The sequence below is a fragment of the Stegodyphus dumicola genome, chromosome 3 (genome assembly GCF_044657685.1).
Source record: "Stegodyphus dumicola isolate Sdum_Otavi_A_Nest chromosome 3, ASM4465768v1".
NCBI lineage: Eukaryota > Metazoa > Arthropoda > Arachnida > Araneae > Eresidae > Stegodyphus > Stegodyphus dumicola.
In genome coordinates this window covers 42,465,690-42,488,354 of record NC_140770.1, presented here as the reverse complement: position 1 = coordinate 42,488,354, position 22,665 = coordinate 42,465,690, and the positions used below count along the sequence as shown (strand labels likewise).

The 22,665-nt window shown below is 30.3% G+C and overlaps 1 protein-coding gene across 1 annotated transcript in view; it reads left to right on the top strand.

Annotated features, from left to right (window-relative positions):
* SdhA (succinate dehydrogenase, subunit A (flavoprotein)) overlaps nt 1-22,665 on the top strand; it is a 44,120-nt gene that overhangs the window by 9,097 nt on the left and 12,358 nt on the right. The window contains exons 3-14 of the mRNA XM_035353864.2: nt 3,496-3,657; nt 5,028-5,083; nt 7,820-7,907; nt 10,853-11,017; nt 11,101-11,249; nt 17,137-17,294; nt 18,649-18,784; nt 19,309-19,504; nt 19,591-19,791; nt 20,773-20,865; nt 20,969-21,067; nt 21,153-21,296. Of these exons, the coding sequence (XP_035209755.1) occupies nt 3,496-3,657; nt 5,028-5,083; nt 7,820-7,907; nt 10,853-11,017; nt 11,101-11,249; nt 17,137-17,294; nt 18,649-18,784; nt 19,309-19,504; nt 19,591-19,791; nt 20,773-20,865; nt 20,969-21,067; nt 21,153-21,296 (1,647 nt within the window). The remainder of the gene's footprint in view (nt 1-3,495; nt 3,658-5,027; nt 5,084-7,819; nt 7,908-10,852; nt 11,018-11,100; nt 11,250-17,136; nt 17,295-18,648; nt 18,785-19,308; nt 19,505-19,590; nt 19,792-20,772; nt 20,866-20,968; nt 21,068-21,152; nt 21,297-22,665) is intronic.

Sequence of the window (22,665 nt, the reverse complement as noted above, 5' to 3'; positions counted from 1 at the left end):
TACATGGATATAGTGAAGAGTGTGCACAATGCCATTTTTGTGCAATTCTGGGATGTTTTTTTAAGTAAAAATAAGTCGACGTGTACATGGTTTAGTGATATTTTAATTTAATGATCGGGATTTTGTGAGTTATATGTTTGTAGTATTTTGGAATACGTTTGAGTAGAAGTAAATGTGCATGGAAAGAATTTAAATATTTGACACTAAGTATCTAGAACCATTTTTAATGTTTGCATTATAAATTTGCAGGTGACGTTTATAATAGATAATTTAGAGGGAAAAGTTTTTGGATATTTTATTTATTTTATACGTGCAAATGTTCATCCTTGGAAAGGGCATATACTTTTTTGTGATCAGGTAATTTCATATATGCCCTTTTTACCTAATTTAAAGATTCACAAAATTTTCCTGCATTTTCATGAAATTTTTCTAATTTATGAAAAAAAAAGCAGTATACATGGATATAGTGAAGAGTGTGCGCAATGCCATTTTTGTGCAATTCTGGGATGTTTTTTTGGTTGATCTTTGGATTATGGTAACTTGGCGATTTTTTGGCGAAAATTTGGCGACCAACTCTGCTACAGCAACCCTCTATTTTTTTTTCCGCCGCCATTTTGTCTTCACGAAGTAAAGGCATGTTTCTTTTCTTTTTAATTACTGAACACTTTTTCCAACAATCTACTAGCCAAATTACACTTATACTAGAAATTTTATGTAACAAAACTGCTTAATCATGACAAATATTCACTGCAAAATTGGGAAAAAGTGCACAATAGCAAACTCCTTGCACGTTTTTCACAATAACACATACACATAAACCATGTACACGTCGACTTATTTTTACTTAAAAAAAACATCCCAGAATTGCACAAAAATGGCATTGCGCACATTCTTCACTATATCCATGTACACTGCTTTTTTTCTCATAAATTAGAAAAATTTCACGAAAATGCATGACAATTTTCTGAATCTTTGAACCCGGTAAAAAGAACATACATTACACTTTATAAAAATAATGAATAATAATTTGTTCGCAGAGATAAGTAATTTTGTGTATTAAATAAAATAACTAACTGAATATTAATGAATTAATTATAATTAAATGTAGTAAACAATAAGCAATTTTTGTCTGTTATGACAAAAAATATTTTAAAAATAATTGTTCATGCCAAATTAAATGATTATTAAAAATTAACAGCAGTCAACAAGCAGTCATTCCTTAAACTATTTAGTACAAATTGTGCAGAACAGCTTTCATCTATACATTGTAAATTTATTGAGCAGTTTGAATGAACTTTCTAAGGAAACATAATTAAAAGTAAACCTTTTCGTACTTAAATTTAAAATTTCAAAATGTTCAATAATTTAGGGCTTCTTACTCGAGTATTAATGCAGATTTTTAAATAAATTGGTTTTGTATAAATTTTCTGCTTTGTCTCTTTTGAGTTAAAATTGGTGATTAGTTTAATGTCAATAGAAAATGGATATCTGTAGTATCTTATGCATTATTTATACATATATCATTAATCATAAATATATTTTTAAATTCCGGCACTCAATGTTTTGCATTTACTATGTTAGTTGTTTTAATCAGTTTACCAAAAGATAATTATTGGCCATTTCTTGCACACAGGGAAAAAAAAGAAAAAAAAGATACACAATACCATAAGTGTGTGTGTGGGGGGGAGGGAATTTGCAATTGTATCAGAAATTAACAAAATTAAGGCTGTGTCAAAATAAAGTGAGAATAAATAAAGGTTGTTGTTTGAATGCACATAACTCAAATGTTAGGCTGATAAAATTTATTTTGTGAAAAGAAACACTTCAGAGATCTGGAGCTTTCCATAGTCGTACAACTCTTCACAATATCACAGAGTACAATCAGTGATTATGCTTCAAACTACTGTGAGCATTAAACACAGTGCAATGCAGAGCACATCTAAAGAGTGAAGCAAACTCGGAGATATCTGAATGCTTTGACGCACACTGAACTAACAGCTCACAACAGCAACAACTGAGGGCAGATGCTGTCTTTGTCTTTCTATAGTTTTCACTCGGCCGGAGATATTTCTAGTACTTTTTGCTTCTCAAAATTACTGGAAGGCATATGAGGGCCAAATACTATTACACATAAAATCAGTTACAATTATTTAATTACAATACATATTACGGTGATACAGGGACCAGACCGAAATGTCGCCGAATGGTCGCCAAGTTTGGGAAAGAAAAGAAATTAGTTTCCAAAACCGTTACCAGTTTGGTGATATCTTGCGAAATTAGCAAGATAGCCATTTAAATGTTAAATAATTGCTTTTGTATTCTTACAACAGTTTCAAATATAATTTTACTAAGATTATCCATATATGCTCAAAATTCATATTGCTGAATATTATATCTATTTGTCTTTGTAAATCTGTTTGTCTTAGAACTATTATCATCTTTTCATCAAGTGCTTGCAACTATCTGTTTATTACTAAGTTTTCCATTAATTTACATAAAGTATTTCTAAGGAAAAAGAGATGGCCAGCAGCAATGGCAGAATTTACATTGAAGTTCAAGTATGTTATTTACATGGCCACAGTGATAGAATTAAGCAAAAGTTTAAGGGGGAAAAAATGGCCAAAATCCATAAAGTTCAATGACTTGGACTATATGGTTTGTATACGAAGTTCATTGAATATTTTCAAAATAAAATTTTGAGCTGTTTTTCAAAAGCTAAATGCCTTTTCCCATAATTTGTGTTTTAGGCATAGAATCAGTCTATGAGAAAATAAATGGTAAGCCATTTTAAACTCCTGATTTTCTATCAAGATGCAAGTCAGAACTGACCTGCATAGTTAGAACTCCTTTTCTATAAAAACTCTAGCTCAACTTTTTTGAAAAATTAAGTTTTGTCAATATACCATTTATTGGAATGATAACTGCAGGACTGCTTTTCTCTGTCCTTCCCCCCCCCCCACACCATCTTGCAGGTTTGAGTTCAAATTTCAATGAAAACAACTTGCTTAAAGTGTGCAATATAATGTAATAGATCAAATCTGAATTTTTTATCGAGTTGTAAATCTGTAACAAATATAATTCCTTAATTTGAAGTAATTGAAATAGTCTGAAAAAAGTTACTATATTTTTATGGAAAAGTTTAATTTTACTAGAAAGAAAGTGCATAAGCATTACTAATTTTATACAAAAGTACTTTTTTTCTCCCATAAAACCTGGGTAAATGGGGTTTGTGGCTGAGTTGTTAAAGATCATTGAGTACTGGTAGTTCAGTTCAAGTTTGAAGCCTGGTGAAAGAGCATAATTAGTTATATGGTTTTTATCGATGTGTAAATGAATATGAGCCAATATCTCTTAGAAAGTCCTTCATAAAGTCCTCCCTGCCCTTATGCAGATAGCTCGTATGGGCTTTGCCATATCCAAATAATGTAAGCCAACCTTGATAAATGTTGTGGTTTAATATTTTTATAATTCAAGAATGATTTTTTTTCCTCCCAGATTTCACATGATTATCCTGTAGTTGACCATACTTATGATGCAATTGTTGTTGGTGCTGGAGGTGCAGGCCTTCGAGCTGCCTTTGGCTTGGTTCAAGAAGGTTTCAAAACAGCTTGCATTACTAAATTATTCCCTACAAGGTCACACACTGTTGCTGCACAGGTATATATTTTTTATTATGTTGTTTCTATTTTATTTTAAAAAGAAATTTTGTAATTTTAAAATTATTAGATTAAAATAAAGCTGTATGAATAATTAAAACTCTTAACTGATGAAGAAGACATACTATTTTTGGGGATATATGTGTATTAAGTTGTGTGAATATTGGTCGATATACCAAATAAAACAGTATATTTTTGTATTGTAAACCTCATCAACTGAACATGAAGATTTCTTTGAACTGTCTCATTACTGTTTCATAGTATTAATGTGATTTTGAAAGGTTAAAAGCTTACATTTTATGCTATCCAATGTTTTCTCTATTAGTTTCTGCTAAGACATTTCAGTCATAATGGTAGAAAATGTCTTTCGTTCACAAAAATAGCCACATTAATAACGAAGACATTTAATAGCTTACACAAGAATTTTTTTAACACATTGATAGGGGTAAGTTAAAAAAGTACTGCAAGGTCAATTTGACAAATGTATACAAAAATTTATTAAGAACGGTGTAAATGCTAACAGTCTGAAAAAAATCAAGAAATCTGAGTTCTTTGGGTTTTACTTTTGGTTGTTTATCACCCACCCTTATGATTAAATATAGCATAAATTTGAATAAAAATGATGGATAAGTTAAAAGAAATTGCTACTTTTCCATTATGCATCTGCAGTGCTTTTTAGGTCCTCAGAAAGCCATATGGAGGTTCAATCATAGGGCCATCTGGGAACCAAATCATTCATTTGTGTGTGTTTAATTTAGCACATTTAACTGTACGTGTACAGTTGAAAATCCCACCAAAATGCAAGGCAGTTGCATAACAGAAAAGTACCAAAAATTTTATCAAATGTAAAATATCCACTCTTTGATTGAAATTTGAAAACAAAAGGCTTTAATTTTAATTATAAAATGTATTACTCTGTAACTAAATGTACACACTTATGTTTACATTATTAGTGTACATCAGCAGATGATGTATTTTCTTTATTTATTTCATTAGAAATATCTAACGAATCTGCATCAATGTCTGGTGAACTCTTGTCTGAACAGTTTTTAGAAACCTCCATTTCAGCTGTTTTGTTTTTAATTAGTATTTAAAATCCTTATCTTAGGCATTAAATTATGACATATTTTCTTTTTACCATCATACTGTGTGAATTTCAAGCTGAAAATGCTAAAGTATTCTTATTTTTATTGTTCATTGTCTAAACTATTATGATTTATAAAATGGACATGAAAATGTATATGCAATCTGTATATGATAATGCATAATGGTCTGTAGAATTTACTGTTTCTCTCTTTTTATGCATAATTGTGAATGAATATTAATGAAATAATAAATTCAAAATAAATTTTGATACATTTGTTATATTAGGGTGGAATAAATGCAGCTTTAGGGAACATGGAACCAGACGACTGGAAGTGGCATATGTGAGTGATTTTATTTAAATTTTTTTTAGTTAGTATATGTTATTTAACTGTGTAGATGAAAGAAATTCTTTTTTTAAAAATTATTATTATTTTCAAGCAGAATTGAGCATTAATTAGTTTCAATGTAATTTCATTGATAATTAAGTTATAGTGTAATTTCTGTTTCCATTAATTCATTTAATTAATTTAGTTGCAATGTAATTACATTTGCTGCACTTGAGTGTAATTAATTATTAGTGCATACTTGAAAGAGTATTGCAACTGAATTACATCTGGCCTGCAAATACACTACAGCAGGTTATTTGCATAAGGAAATGCCTCTGTGGTGTACCAAAGAGAACTGGCATATCCAGTTACATGCACTGTAAACCATAAAAACACTGACATGCTCAGCAAAAACTTTGGTGAAAAACATCAAAATTAAAGTAGCAGTGTCAAATTAATACAGTACAAAGTCCGTAATCCGGACTCGTCGGGACTTCGGCGATTCCGGATTAGGGGTTTTTCCGGGTTATAGATCATCAATTTAAATCTGGTAAGATGGCATTCAGAAATTATACAATTAAAAATATGAAATGGTAATTTATGAAATAAAAAACAATTATGATCTAAAGGGTATCAAAATTTACAAAAAAAAAAAAAAAAAATTTATATTTATTTGTTTACTTGATTAAACATTTCTTTCAATGTAAGTTGTTTAAGATGCTTCCACAAAAAATTCAAAAAGTTCCTTTTTCTTGTGTCATATGTAGTGGACTTTCCAATGCCATACTTCTCGCATAATTTTGGGACGGATAGGCCTTTATCCATTTTTTGCAGATATTCAACTTTTTGTTTAATGGACATCAAAACATGCTTCGCTTTGTAGATCCTTTGGCAGCTTGAGAATTGGAAACTCTTTGACATAATTGAAAGTTCAAGTTTAATTTTTATAAAATTGTTCTAACAGTCTGCAAAAAATAATAAGCCAGATCCAATTAGAAGGTTAAGGAACAGCGCAATCTGCAACATCAACTGAAATAGATAATTAGATAATTTGAGCCTAGCTTATACTGTCCGTTATACATTAAGCATGCGTGCGTAAACGCATTATGCGTTTACTAGCTTTGAGGTCCGGATTATGGACTTTGTACTGTACATGAAAAATAAACATCTAAAAAAAGTAATTGCTCCTATTTAATGTTTCAAACAGAATTTGTCAAGGGGTGAGTATTTAAAAACATTAAACTGGGTTTATATTAATGAGTGATGATTGTTTATAAATGGGTTTATTAATGAGTAATTTTGTATGTTTCATTCCTCTTGACGCTGTAAGACTCTAAATTGTAGTAAATTAATTTGCTTTTTAAAAAATTATTTTTCAGGTAGTCTTAGATTGTTGAAGAGCTTCCCCGACATGTTATTCAACCTCTTCAAATTAAAATAAAGAAAGAACAAAAACATTATTAAAGTAAAAAAGTGCTAATAAACAAACTAAGATTAAAACACACAAAATATAAAAACTCATGATATATAAAATTAAAATGTTTAAAATTATAACTAGTTTCTCTTGCAGTTTACTGCATTTTTATACGTTATGAGTTATAAAATTTAAAGTTTTATAATTATAACTAGTTTTTCTTGCAATTACCTGTATTTTTATATGTAATGTGTTTTTATATTTTGTGTGTTTTAGTTTGCTTATTTAGCATTTTTTAAACTTTAATAAGGTTTTTAATCTTATTTTAATTTTAATTTGAAGAGTTTGAATAACATGTCAAAGAAGCTCTTCAGCAGTGCAAGACCACCTGAAAAATAATTTTTCAAAAAACAGTCTAATTTACAATGATTTAGAGTCTTACAGTATTAAAAGGAATAAAACATGTTATTCATCACTCAGTAATTAACCTGGTTTAATGTTTTAAATACTTACCCCCTGACAAGTTCTGTTTGATTAATTTATTTTTGATATGGTTATTTACTTTTTATGTAATAACTTTTCATCATTACTTTAATTTTGATGTTTTCACCAAAGTTTTTACCAATATTTGTATCTCGTACAATTGGCCTTTTAACCCCATCTAAATTTTCATTTTTACTTTTAACATCCCTTAAATATACCCCAACCTATACCTTTTTCCTTAGATAGGATAATCTTAATTTTTGCACCTCTTGAACTTAATATTATATACATACATTTTCCTTCTTGTAAAGCTTCAAACAAAGCTAAAACTCATTTTTTTAACTCAGAAAAGGGGTGGAAGGCTGTTTATTTTTAATATTAAAATTTCTATCTTTAAAATCCTCTACCTGCTTTTTTGCATTAAAAGTGGTCTATCATTTAATCTAAAAACTGTAGGTTTTCATTTTGTGATCTACACATTTTTAAATTCATTTTTTTATTTTGAAACTTATAGAACATACATGTATGATTTCAACATGCAGTAACAAGATTGCTCTGAAAGAAGGTTTAGGGTGTTATTTTGTACCATAATTAAATATGTTAGCTATTTCTTCTTCTCGTTTTAATAATATGATTTTGTGTATCACTTTTCAATGTAGAAGAAGTCCTCAGCATTAAAAAGTGAGGGTTTTTTTGTCCTGGTTGAGTTTTCCTTGAGAATATGGTTCAAATCTGATATGGCTGAAAGCTTTTGTGCTAATTCAGTCCATTGTCAAGCTTTCTTGCAGACTTAGTTAATTCATCAGCTAGTTTACATAACTGAATAACGTAATAATGAAGTTTCTCCATTTTAGGTATGATACAGTGAAAGGCTCTGATTGGTTAGGAGACCAAGATGCTATTCACTATATGACTCGAGAAGCTCCTCAAGCTGTTATTGAAGTATATATATAATTTTGTATTTTTTATTTCTATATATTTATTTTTATACTTTTTGTCTGGAGTAACATTTATTGAAATTCTTACTAATCTAATTCTAACTTTTGTAATAAAATGTAATATGGAACAAATTTTGCAGATGCTAGAATTGAATATATTACACTTGTTAAAAAAAGGATGTACACAGAAGGAATCATTTAAATGATGAAATTTGCTATTTTCTCTGAGCATGAGGGAGGAAAGCAAATCATTGAATGAAATTTTATCATGATGTAGATGATGAATATAAATATCATTTAATCCCAAACATGTATATGCTGCTCTAGAAAAAGCCACCCTGATTGGTATAGTGGTTATTCATACTGCTTGCTATACTAATGGGCTTAGGTTTTGAAACCTGTAGAAGGCATGGATGTGTGTAAGTGTATAGTGTTTGTATGGCATGGGAGCACTTAAAATGCTGGCGAGATAGAAGTACTCTTGAGTCGCTTGGTGATAGGAAAAGAGGGTAGACCCTTAGATAGTTTTCTAGAGTACTCTACCTCAAAACTGGGGCAGAGCTGACAGTTAATATTTCCCACTAGTACTAACTCTAAAAGAACAGTGTTATGTCTGGTTAGACATTAACTATTGAGAAATAACTTTGGCATGTTGTAATACAACCGAAATAAAATATACATATTTTATATCTACTATGAAACAAAGGAAAGATTTGAGTGAAGTACTGTGCTGCTTTCAATGCTGTAAAGAGAAATCCAAAGGCGTTAAGCTGTTACGAGAAATAGGCTCCAGTTAGGTAAAACTTTATATATGTGTGTGTGTATATATATATATATATATATTTTCTCTTTACCTACTGACGTATGTATGTATATAAATATACATACATGTATGTGTGCATTTATATATATATAATTGAAATCGAAAAAAATTTCCTAATACGTGCACAATAGCTGCAAAGTAATGTAATAATAATTTATTTACTAAAGTAATATTGAGTATTTTATCTCCTAATATAAAGTTAGTAGAATGTATTTGAGTGAAAGTAACCCAGAAGCATTGAAATTGAATCCTGAAAATAATATTTTTAAAAGGAACTTGAATTTTAATCATGAAAAATAGAAATGGAAACTTTTAGAAATGAAAATTAATAAACTAAGTAATTATCGTCATTGATCAGAAATTGGTTGACTTTTCAACGGGAACAAACCAACTCCCATTCAATTAACAATAATTAATAAATGCGAAGGTGTTTAATCTTTTACTTAAGGAAGAAGTATTATGGCAAACTGGCAATTTGAGTTTAAGCCAAACTTGTAAGTTAATTCAATTAATGAGATAAATTAAAGTGAAGTATTATAAAGAATTCATGTAGCAGTTCCATTAAGTTAATGAGTTTTTTAGATATCTTGAGATATTATTGCCAAATTGAGTAGTAGTAAAAAAATTTCTTTGCTAGATTAAGTAATAATAATAATAATAAAAAAAGGTCCAAAGGGACAATTTGCCCTGAAGAACTATTAATTTCATTCCGGCATTTTGCGTTGAAAACTTTAAAAGGCTGTATCACTTTTCAGATCGTTGCCACCATACATTATCGCCCTGTCTTATATTTAAATAAATTAAATAATGAGGAATCTGCATAAATGTATGCATGTTTCTCACATTGTGATAAAACAATGGTACCTAGAGCCATCAAAACTTGAATAACGTAATCTTCCATAGAATATGGGCATGTGGAAGCCCTAATTTGAATTTGAAATTTGTTTTATTATCGATTTCAGATTTTGTAACACTTCAACGAAGTTTTGATTAAAAAAACTAAGCGATTTCAAAGCAAGCAATGACAACACTGTACGAAAAAAAAATTATCTCCAGTGCGTGAGACTGTATAGAAAATTCTAAAGATATGCTCATTTTAAAATTAATTTGCAATATTGCTGTTGAACTGAATTTTATGGTTTGAGTACGAAGAACATGATATTTAATAAATAAGGGTAACACACAAAACATTAAAAAAATGCCCCTTTATATGTAATTTAAAATCTGAAACTTTTTTTTTTTTTTTTTTGTTTATTTATTCATTTACTCTCACCGGCAAGATTCAAGAATGTGGACTGCATAATCTCGCTTATCTATAACTATGCCACTGATTCCAAGGCATTTCAAGTCACTTCCCATATGGAGTTTGTGACTTCCATAGTGAAGGCAGGATCAGTACACTGTTTTATATTTTCCCTGATGCCTGTATGCAGTTCATCATTGCTGAGTACAGACCATGACTCATTTTCAAAGATAACATAATTGCACTGAACACTATATCTTGTTGACTGAATTTGACATCATTGCAACTGTCAGCTAGCAATTTTCACTGGTCTGTGGTACACTATAGAATGTACTCTGAGTGCAGTTTTCCTTTTTGTACATTCTCTGGTAGCAGTGAGATTAGCATTTTTGTACCTGTAAGTAGTAGAAAGAGATGTAGTTGATGCTGTTTGTGTAGTTCATATAAGTATTCCTTTTCTAATATTTGTTAGTTTTCCTAATTGTACAGTGCATTCTATCTCTAGATTATGTCTTTCATGCATCATCACTGAATAGTAAACTTACTGTCATCCAGTCCTTAAGACTGGCTTCTTTCAACTCACTGATAAGACTTATCTTCACCCAGTAGCCCACATTATACTCTTTTTCTTACTTTTAGATTTATTCTTGATAGTTCTTCATTTCCTTATTGTTGCACAATTTAATTGCAGTGCCACAGGCACTATAATCATGATTCTCTGAGTAATTTCCATATTCACTTCTTGAGGTATTTATGTTCATAATTACATCAACATTGAACACTTGTCTAGGAATGTGTATGTATATATTTGTTAAAGAGCGTAAGTGAAAACGTTTGTTATTTGCTCCAGTAAGTATTTTAATTAGCTTTTCTCCATTTCTAGCTTGAAAATTATGGTATGCCTTTTAGCCGAACATCAGATGGTAAAATATATCAACGAGCATTTGGTGGGCAGTCATATAATTTTGGTAAAGGAGGGCAAGCACATCGTTGTTGCTGTGTTGCTGATAGAACAGGCCATTCACTTCTGCATACTCTTTATGGACAGGTATTGCAATAATAATAATAACAATTTTTTTTACTGTTTTTATGATTTGTTCTTGTGAGATGAAAATGTTTTCTATGTTTTAGTCACTGCGATATGACTGCAACTTTTTTGTTGAGTATTTTGCTTTAGACCTGCTTATGGAGAAAGGTATTTGTAAAGGAGTGATTGCTTTGTGTCTTGAAGATGGATCTTTACATAGATTCAGAGCAAAAAATACTGTATTAGCAACAGGGTATGTTTAATTTTTGAAAAGTAATTTTAAGTGTAGTTTTAAGAGTTGTTTTCTAACATAAATTTGTTTTTCTGAATATATTTTTTCAGATATTTATTTCTAAATATTTTCAAGATTGTTTTTTTTACTAGGGTTTACAATAGTTTAAAAAAATACTCTCATGTAATGTAAATTTTGTATTCTTGAGTAGATAACTTATGGTAAGTTTTAGAAAACATTTTTATTTTTAATTATTTATTTTGCTGACTTTTTACTTCTACAGAACAATTTGCAAATTATTGCTGTCATTGCGAATTATCATTAGGCAATACAAAAATAGGCAGACTGATTATTTATTAAACTATGACCTGTAGTTTACAAAACAAAATGAGAATAAAATTGTTTCGGATAGTGTATAAAGTACTGAAATTTTTGCATTAAGCAAAATGAAATGGTGTATAAAGCTGCATTTACACATGCATGCTGATGTCAGTCTTGATGACAAATTGTGTAGCAGAGCATGAGATTAAAAGTTTTCAACTTCTGAAGTACTAATATATTCAGCTTTGTAATTGCCTGCAGAGGTGAATTTAAACAATGCACATGCAAGAATGCTTTTATGTAAATGGGGGCCTAACTGCAAAAAGTTAGAAACACTACCTGGTTAATTTTATTACCAGATACATGCTACAAAATGTAATTAAGCTATTAATCATTTCTTGATCATATTGCAGCCTATTGACATGTCTAATTACGAAGTGAAACAGGCACTCTAAGCTGGATCTGATCTCAATATGTATGCTAAGCTGTTATCTTCACAACTAAACTTTTACATAAGCTAGGCATTTATATATGTACTAGCCTACATTGTCTCTTTTCCTGTTTGAACTTAACTGTATGCATTCAAAAACAAATTGTGTCTGAGCATATAATATATATGCAAGCCACCTGATTATTTTCTCAATGATTGTCATGAAATGTTAAAATATGCTTAATCAATTCTAAACCGAGTTAAAGAAAAGTATTTTAACATGAAATAATTTTATTGTTAAATATTATTTTTACTGGAGTTAGAAACCAGATGGACCAAGTTTGCTTCAGTTTGCAAATGAATTTCATGCCATTAAAAAAATTATCGGCTATTAGAATAGTTATGCCCACACTTGTTAAGACTCCTCGAGACAAGAAAGAATCTTATATATTGATCCCCCAAGTTAAATATGTAATGCATTCTGTAAATCATTACTTAAGTTGAATTTTTAAATTGCTTAAGTGTAAAAGGTTGCAATATTTATCATCATATGCATGTATGAATGTAGATTTTTTTTTAATGAAACATCATGCAGCACTATTTATCTTGGATATAAAATATAAAAGTATCCAAAAGAATGTAAAAATGAGTGAAAATAACTGTTTGGGTCTTGTGACAGGTAATTTGCTCTGTAGTGGGAGAATCAGTGCTGGAGATTAATGATAGTGAATAGAAATTTCAAGCATTTCTACTGTTCTCATTGTTGAAGTTGAGATCATTTGCGTTGTCCTTTTGATTTTAGTATATGAGCAGCATCTTACAAATATATCTAGAATTGATTGTATATGCACATGCTTTTTGGCATTTTAGCTAGACATATCAGAATGGAAATGGCTACTAGCATTTTCAAACTGCTTGGTGTCTGGATGCTAGCCCAGTTTTATAAATCTGTATGCGAAGATGTAGCCTTCTCCTGTGGATTATCAGGCGTCAACTTCTACATCAGATTCTTGATCCAGTCACACAACTATTTCTCTTCATGTTTGTGAAATCGGGCATAAATTTTCTTTTTAAAGGTTATGGCCCTTCATTATTAGGATACTGTTCATGCTTTCAATAGGTTCAAATTCCGCGAACAGGTTGGCTGCATGGGCGTTTTCGTGGTTTTCCCCATGTGTAACTTGTATACGAGCCAGTTTTCTTAGAAAGTCCTCCACAAAGGCATTCCTTCCCTTAGGCAGAAAGCTGTCGAGGCTTTGCCATAATCACATACACACACACACGCTTTCAATGATTCAAACTTTTCCTGTCACTATCATATTCAGTGTCAAAATAGTCAATTTATATTTATAGCTGTTGTGAATATAATTTTCTCATTTTTATATACATGAATTATTTAAAATTTTTCTTCTGAAGTAAATGGGTTTTTTTTTTTTTTTTTTTTTTTTTTTCAAATTTATTATTAATGCATGTGGTTTTGTGCTTTAAATTTATTTCAAGAGTAAATAAACAGTGAGCACTAATATTGGTAAACAAGTGACTAAACTAACTGCATGAATATTATTTGAATGCAAGGATTACGATTTGGAGAAATTGTTTACAGAATCCTTTTTCTGATTAGTAGGTTTCAGTTTTAATTCTAGGGCTTTAGTGCCCTTACATAATTGTGAATTTACATAAATCACATGTTATGCAAATCGGTGGATTCTTGAGGAGTACAAAGAAACCAGCTGCTTAATTACAGTAGCAGCAACTTAAATCAGGAATAGGTCCTTGAACAGATATATTAGTCTCCAGAGTTTGTATCTTAGTTCATTTTGAAAAATTATTCTTAGTCAGACCCTGAGATGAAGTAAATTGGAGCTTTCTTATGCAAGTTCCAGATCACCGTTTCTTAATCTGGTTTTTGTAAAGTGGGGTTTGGGGTTGCAAAATGAAATGTTGGAATCTTGAAAATGTAATTCATGTACATGAATTTAAAGAAGCATTAGTTGCAGTCCCTTCATTATCTTTAATTTAATATATTACATTTTCTCTGCAGTGCAAGTATAAAAACCTAATACTGACCAAGTTGAGCTGTAAATATTGTAATTTTCGTGGCATTTTGGAAAATTCCACTAACCCCATTATGATAGCAGTATTAATTGTAATTTCAGCATATAAGTTATTTGAGAATTAAAATATGCCACAAATGTACAATAGGTGTACTGAGAAAATGGTCAATGCCTCTGGTATAGTTTGGTTACTTTTGTCTTCATCGTAACAAATATGATATCACAAGAAAATATTGGGTTCTAATGAAAGTTTCCCGCCACTGCAAATATTGGCTGCACAAACAGTTTGTATTGCCGTATTTAATCATACTTTGTCAAATGATGTTTGGTATTTGAAAGAAAGAAACTTGCTTTAGAAAACTGTTATGAATTTTGTAAAAAAATATCATTATCATCAAGTGCAAGGTGTCTGAAATGGAACTGTCACACTACCAGATTAAAACCATCATTTACTTCCAGTTCTGTTATAAAAAGTCAGCTACAGAATATTACAAAATCATGTGTACAGCTTTAGGTACTAATGTTGTGTTATATGACTCTGTGATATGTTTCTATTTGTGCACTTTGTGTGCTGAAGTTTTTACTTTTCTTAACTTTATGGTATATACATAAACACTTTGTAAAATTTTTATTGTTTCCAAAAAAAGAAAGAATTAGGCTATATACCAATAAGTCAATAACTGTCATTTTGACAACATTACTGAAAACAAGCAAAAATGTTTAAAGCAGTCTTGTAAAAAATATGTAAATAAGTGCTTCTGCATTGTGCTACTGTGTAAATAAAAAGAGGGCTAAAGCTGGCATCTCTTGCAATTTCTTTAAAATATGAAGTTGTTAAATGTGTCAGGATATGGATATATATCTACTTAATAGCCATTTAAAGCTTCAAAATATATTATCAAAATGTGGTAGGATAATATCAAATAAAAAGAGTAATGCAAAAAATCCAAGTGATAATGAGAAAAAAATAAATGAATAGCACTGAACAGAAGCTTATGAAAATTTTAAAGGGCCATATGGTCAGGACATTAGATCAGTTCGATGCCTTTTAACTCTTTTGTACATTTAAAAAATATGCTTCTTCAAATTATTTATGTTACAGATAATAACAAGAAACCTCTCAAAAATATATAATTTTATAATTCTCTAAAGTAACTGATAAATCAAAATTAAATGATATACACTGGTAATCAGAATTAAAGGATGATTACAGAACTAGAACGTCACTGTTACTTAATGAGAAATTATTAGTAGAAATTTGTACAGAAGCATTAGTTAACATAAATTATAGTGTTTGGCAGTTGATTGTTCGCAAAATATTGAAATTAAAACAAAATTTAAGGAAATTAAAAAATGATTGAAAGAAATCAAGTCACCTCTTGTTAAATTTTATTTTTCTTTAATATGGTGTATGGTCATCTATCTTATCATATGTATGGCAAATATGCATATCTCACTTCTTGATTTCATAGACTTTACTAAAGTGTTGTTCAAGTCTTGTGGAATTGCATACCACTGTTCTAAAAGTGCTCAGCTCCTGGGGGTCTGGGGAGGAATTTGGCTAGCTGAAGTTTGGCACCATAAAGGCATTCCACACATGCTGAATCGGGCTCAAGTTGGGTGAATAAGGTGGATAGTCCATTCGAATGATATCTTCTGTTTACAATTATTCTGACACCACATATGCTTCATGAGGCCAAGCATTGTCATCCATTACCGAAAACTCGGCCAGCAGCACCCCTAAACAGTCTAATTTGGGGTTCCAATACTTATTCCAAATATCTCTTGAGTGCTTACAGAACCTTCTTGAAAGACATGCAGCTCGGTGTGGCCATTTGTTATACTTGTCTAAAATCAAATCTCTGCGGTGTCTACGAGCCGACTATGGCAGAAATTGGTCTTCTGTTGCAGATGTTGTTTGTGGTCACCCTTAACCAGGCTGTTTATCAACTGATCTAGTGCTTAAAAAGCAGCTCCAAATTCTTGATATGACACTTTGAGTGATATTCAAATCTTGGTTGACCATCATTTGTGTTTTAACACCCTCAATTCTACCAATTTTTCACCACTTTTGACCTTTACTTAAATGATGCCTTTGAGCCATAACTACTGAATAGTGATTACTCTCAGAAACCACATTCACTTTAAACAACACTACAAACTGGAACTTCAGCATGCGTCCATTACTCACTACATTGGCAATTACCAAATTAGCATTGCAGCTCTATCATATGCACGGAAGTGCAATTTTGTGTTCAATTGTATTTAGTTAGCATAAATAATTACATCATTGGTCATTGGTTTCAACATTAACATTATGAATGAGTTCACAAATCTCATTCATTTCTGAAGGCTGTTTGTGAACCTAAATATTTGAAACTGAAGCTCTTTTCCCCATAGGAATTAATGTAAAATGATTTTTTTTAGAGGGGAGGAGTTAAGAAATCATTATGGCACTGTGCAATTTGCTGACTGATGGGGGAAAAAGAATGTGTTGTATATCTTCAGAAATATGACATTTTTCCTGCTGTAGAGAATGTGGCAATTAACATTCCATGAAGTTGTCTTTGGGAAAACAAGAGTGTGCAATGCCAGTTTTATGCAATTCTCTCTCTCTTTTTTAAAATTAAAAACAATTTGCTGTGAACATGAGGAGAACAGCACACAAAAAAGGGGAGAATTAAATGCTTTAATGTGGATGTTTTTTTAATTTTTATTTTCGTTATTTATTAGTTGCTGTTTTTTGTACTTTATACAACACTGCCATTTATAATGTTATTTTTTACATCTTAATGTGGCAAAAAATTAGCTGCCAATAGTCAGAAAGTACCCATTTTTTAAAAGAAATGTTTCCTCCCTCCCTTTTTTATTTGTGGTGCTTATGTTCTAGTTAAATTACTTTAAGAGTGAATTGCTAAGAAAGCACTTTGTCATAGTTTCATCGTCACCTAAAACACTATATATAAATATGAATATGATAATGGTAGTCCATTAAAGCTGTTTTCTGTCTCTTATTGTTGTTTTTTTTTTTTTTTAAATTTTTTTTAAAGATTTATATAAGCAAATCATTTCCACCATTAATTTTGAATTCATTCCTTTGTAGAGGATATGGACGTGCATATTTTTCATGTACTTCAGCGCATACCTCTACAGGTGATGGAATGGCCTTAGTAGCTCGAGCCGGTCTTCCTAATCAAGACTTGGAATTTGTACAGTTTCATCCCACTGGTATTTATGGTGCTGGATGCCTTATAACAGAAGGTACATTTTAGCTAAAATTAATTGTAATTGATATATACTTGTACTATGTTTCTCTAGTTCTAAACTAAATGAGTGGACTGTATAAAGAGAGGACTAACCATTTTATTAATGGTAATTACTGCATTCAGTACTACCACATGTTGCCGTAGCCGGAACCTGTGACCAAGTGACAGTTTCTTTCTCTGTACTGTATTCTAACTTAACAATAATATTTCATAAAATGTTTAGTCTCATCGAATTGAAAAGATTTTTATGTTTATATATTTTTGTGAAGACTGTTAAATTTTTGCTGAATTTAGTTTATCTGCCCTCTTATATGTTATTATGTGAAATAAAAATTCTGCCCTCATCCTGAATAAATTTTGAGTTTGCATAAAATCGGTTGTTTCTTGATTTATAACTTTCACAATTCCAATGAAGTCAAAAATACATTAATATTGATAGATCAATGATTTAATTTTGACTGTGTTTCAACACACATTTTTATTTGTTTTAATGAATAGCATATTTTAAATCATTTTCTTATGTGACACATTTTGTTTTTGCATAAAAAATTAATTTCATTAATACGATAAAATGTAAAAAATTTGAGCCTATCTAAATGAATATCCATATGGTTTTTCCTTTGATTTTTATTGAAATAAAAATGCATTCAGAAAGGTATTTAGGCTGGTAAAGAATAATTTCATTGTTAGTGTTGTAGATAAAAGTTTTTTATATTATGTTTCACTAAAATAAAAATATTTTTAATGCATATTTTCCAAAATGGGATTAATAAAAAGTTAAAATTCTCTCTCTTGCATTTCGTAAATAATTTTCCTAGAGAAGACAGAGAACCTAATAATCTGTAAACTGAGATGAATTACTGTTCAAATTAGTTCAGGTATTTGGAGTTTTATTTTAATTTAATAGTTCAATATTTGCTCAGTCTTCATGGTGTAGTTACATTTTTGAAAGGGACTTTTCATTATGTATGAGGTACTAGAAAAATTTTGTTTTAAGTTTTAATTATATGAGTATTTTATCTTTAAGTAAGAAATTTCTAAATACATAATTGTAATACTACTAGCATATTTGAATTTAATTGAATATATTTTAATAGACTTCATGGAATGCATTCATTGCATTAATGATGTGTTTTAATTTTCAAATGATGCTGATTTATTTATTGAATTGCATCTTCTTTTTTAGCAGAGTTGAGAGTTGCTAATGTACAAATATCGTCTAAGATGTTCAATGTAAATGTTGTTAGTTTCAGTATATATTGTTTGAGTTCTGTGTATTTTACATGTTGGTATATAATGTTACTCATTATTATTATTATTAATATTATTATAATTTTTCATTTTTTTAGGGTGTCGAGGTGAGGGTGGTTTCTTAATTAATAGTGAAGGTGAAAGGTTTATGGAGAGATATGCTCCTGTTGCTAAAGATCTTGCTTCCAGAGATGTTGTATCACGTTCTATGACAATTGAGATCAGAGAAGGAAGGTAATTCATGGTCATATAACTACGTTATTTTTTTGTATTTTGTTTTCATCAGTTATTTTATTATATTCTAGTTGACATAAATTTCTTCCTTTTATACATTAAGCACAACTAAAATTATATAAGTTATTAATTGTTATAATCTAATGTATTCATATTGTGTGTTGAGTGCTACTTTATTACTTGCTCTTCTACTTACCTTGAAGGGTGATAGATTTAAAGTGAAGATAATATGGATTAAAAAATTAAAGCTTTATTAAATAAATTTAAATAGAATTTAATAATTCTCCCAAATTTTTATGCTTTTGATGATCTAACATTCAAATTATTAGTCCTATTAAGAGGTAAGTTTTTTTAAAGCATTTTAAAAATGGTAACTAAATGCATAATAGTAATAATAATAATCTGTCTAGAATAGGAGTTATGTTAAGTAATGTTACAAATGACTACACACTGTATTTTTATGAATAAATATTTATTGCACATTTTTGATAGAAGTGGCATTATTTTTTTTTTATGCACAACAGAGGCTGTGGACCTGAGAAAGATCATGTTTATCTTCAGCTGCACCATTTACCTCCAGAACAGTTAGCTACACGTTTACCTGGTATATCTGAGACTGCTATGATTTTTGCTGGTGTGGATGTTACACGAGAACCTATTCCTGTCCTTCCAACTGTCCATTATAATATGGGAGGCATTCCTACAAATTACAGAGGCCAAGTATGTAGCATAACGAACTGCAGACATTTTCATGATATTATTTTGCTTAGCCAGAGTTAGAATAATGTATATATATATTTCTTCAGGTTATAACACATGATGCTGAAAAAGGTGATGTAGTTGTTCCTGGACTTTATGCTTGTGGAGAAGCTGCTTGTGCTTCTGTTCATGGAGCTAATAGACTTGGAGCAAATTCTCTCCTGGATCTTGTTGTTTTTGGACGAGCGTGTGCACATACTATTGCTGAAGTTGATAAGCCTGGAGATCCAGTCCTTGAACTTTCCCCAGTAAGAAAAAGTAATTTTTTGTGTGACAATATTTGAAATTTATTCATCATTTATCCATTAAGAAGTTTTTTTCATTCAAATCAAATTCTTTACAAGTTCAGAATCTTCAACATTTTCAAATTATGCCCTCCTTTTTTTTAAATCTCTAAAGCTTTATTAAATATTTAAAGACGATCCACAATGTTATTTCACCAATCATCCAAACTATTTTAAATAATCTGTGATGGAATTTATTAACTGTCATGTATAAAACATTGAAGTGTGTATCTGTTTTTCAGCAGTAAATAAAATTTTTCATTTATCAGCAGTCAGTTCTATGGTTTTCTTTGCACATTTTTGGAGTTAGGCGATAGCTATTTCATAGAAAGATTGTTATTATTAGTTTAAAAGAAAGTTTTTCTCCTCTTAAAATTTCGAAACCCGCTTTTGTATGTAAATATTATTAAATGCATATAGTTAGTTTCATTGTAATTTCTAATTTTGGGAGTAATGGTTAAGTCCTGTATGAAAAACTTCTTGAGAGAAGAAGCTACTATATTATTTGATATAATAATAATATTATAATAATATAATTATTAAAAATACCAAATTGAAATTGGAATGTGAACAATATAGACGTTAGCTTTTCTAAACTTTTGCTGTTTGTACAAGTTCATAAAACTAGAAGTATGTAAATGGGAAAAGTTTTTTTTTTGGGGGGGGGAGCATCCATAAAACTTAGAGAACCAATCCAGTGGTGCATAAAAACACATTATTCTTAGATTGGAGATGGGTAAAAATGCTTGTCCTTTGTACCTAATATAATAAGTAATACCTCGAGTAAAATTTTTAATACTGTCAGTTCAAGCGAAAGTCCAAAAGCACATAAATTACGGTGTTAATTAATTTTGTTATGAAGACAGTATTAAATATTTTTTCAGTTATTGTAATTTATTTACACTTCTTACTTTTACATTGATTTATATGTTTTGCACATTTTAGACTGATGGTGAAGAATCTGTTGCCAATTTAGACAAGACGAGACATGCTAATGGTACTACCCTTACATCACAGCTTAGGTTACAAATGCAGAAGGTTAGTTAATGTAATTATTATTTTTTTTAATGAAAAACACTTTGTTTTATGAAATAGTTTTTGCTAAGTATTTTGGTTGTAATTTGTCATTTTTACTTTTCAGACTATGCAGACACATGCAGCTGTTTTCAGAACTGGTGACAGTTTGAAAGAAGGAGTTAAAAAAATGTCAGAAATATTTCAAGGACAGGAAGACCTCAAAGTATGTTAATAGTAATGTAGTTTTTTATTGCAGGATTGTCTGTAATTAGATTGTTCTAAAAACTGGTATTTCATGTTTGAATTAGGTGTGTGATCGAGGTATGATATGGAATACAGATCTTGTAGAAACTCTGGAATTGCAAAACCTATTATTGAATGCTGTACAGACAGTATGCAGTGCTGAAGCTAGGAAAGAAAGCCGAGGCGCTCATGCACGTGAAGATTACAAGGTAAAGTGTGCTTATAATATATAGTTTTAATTAACTTTAAATTATTTATTACTCCTAATACATTAATTTTATTATTACTGTATTTATTACTTCAAATACATAAATTTGAGAGAATTCGCTCATAGAATGCATATAAATACTTTCATGTCAAGTTTTTCCATACATTGTAATATAATTTATATACTTTGTAATTTATAAAATTTCTGTAACCTTTTTAAATTATTTACAGATCATTTAATTGATCATAGAAATTCTGTATTAATTTATCAGTGATGGAAATATGTCTGATTGGTTTTTACTGATTATCAAAACCAAATATTTTATTAAATTTTTTATATATACTTAATGTTGTTCAAAAAGTGTTTTGATGTATTGACAAGTATACTTGTTCATGGCATGGAAAAACATAAGTTTTACAGTGGGTATATTCTCTTTGATAGTCAACAGCTTAAATATGCATTCTATTGACAAACAAGCTTTTAGATATAATGCATTAATTTACATTAAAAAATACATGGAGAAGTAATGTTGGAATCTCTGATTTCAAGCTCTCGAATCTTCAAAACATTCACCTCAAGGAAAATACCGGGTGGACATAATTAAACTAACAGTGCTCATAGTGTTCTGTAGCGTGATCTAATTGCGAGAACGACGCCACATTTTGTAGGAAGATTAAACAAGACCGGGGGGGTGAAGGATTCCACCCCCCCAAAAAAGGACTAGTTCCAAAAGTTACCGCTAGGGGAATATTTGGCGCTGTGTAATAGAAAATAGAGTGTTAACAAATGCAAATTAATACAGAATAAGATTACCTTTTATTATGCACATTTTCTGATTTAGTTCAAGTGCAATATGGCAACACTTAAAAAAAAAAGCGTAAAATCTACATAAACACCGATAAAGTCTCAAGATCTGCAATATCACATCCGCTGAGCAGAAGAAGAAGTTCTTTATTCAAATTTCATGTTACATCCATTCGCATAGTGCCAGCTGCTTGGGTTTTAAAAGGCAATGTGTTACGTTTCGAATCAATCGGATTGAAAGTTTATGTGCAATGTCTTCTTCTTTAGTCGAGCGTGCGTTACTGGTCAAATTCTTTTACCTCAACCAGTGCAACGCGTCAGCCGCTCTTCGCGATGTTAGAACGCACAAAGAAATGCTTAAAGGTAACGGTCCTGTGTCAGTTAATGGGCTAAAAGCAATGGTTGCGACGTTTGAGAAAACAGGTTCTCTGAAGGTTCAGTCAGGCAGAGGACGAAAACCTGTACCAGGATACAATCGAAGCAGTTGCCACGGCGATTGTTATTCCCCTAGCGGTGACTTTTGTAACTAATTTGTTTTTTCGCGGAATCCTTCGTTCCCTGTCTTG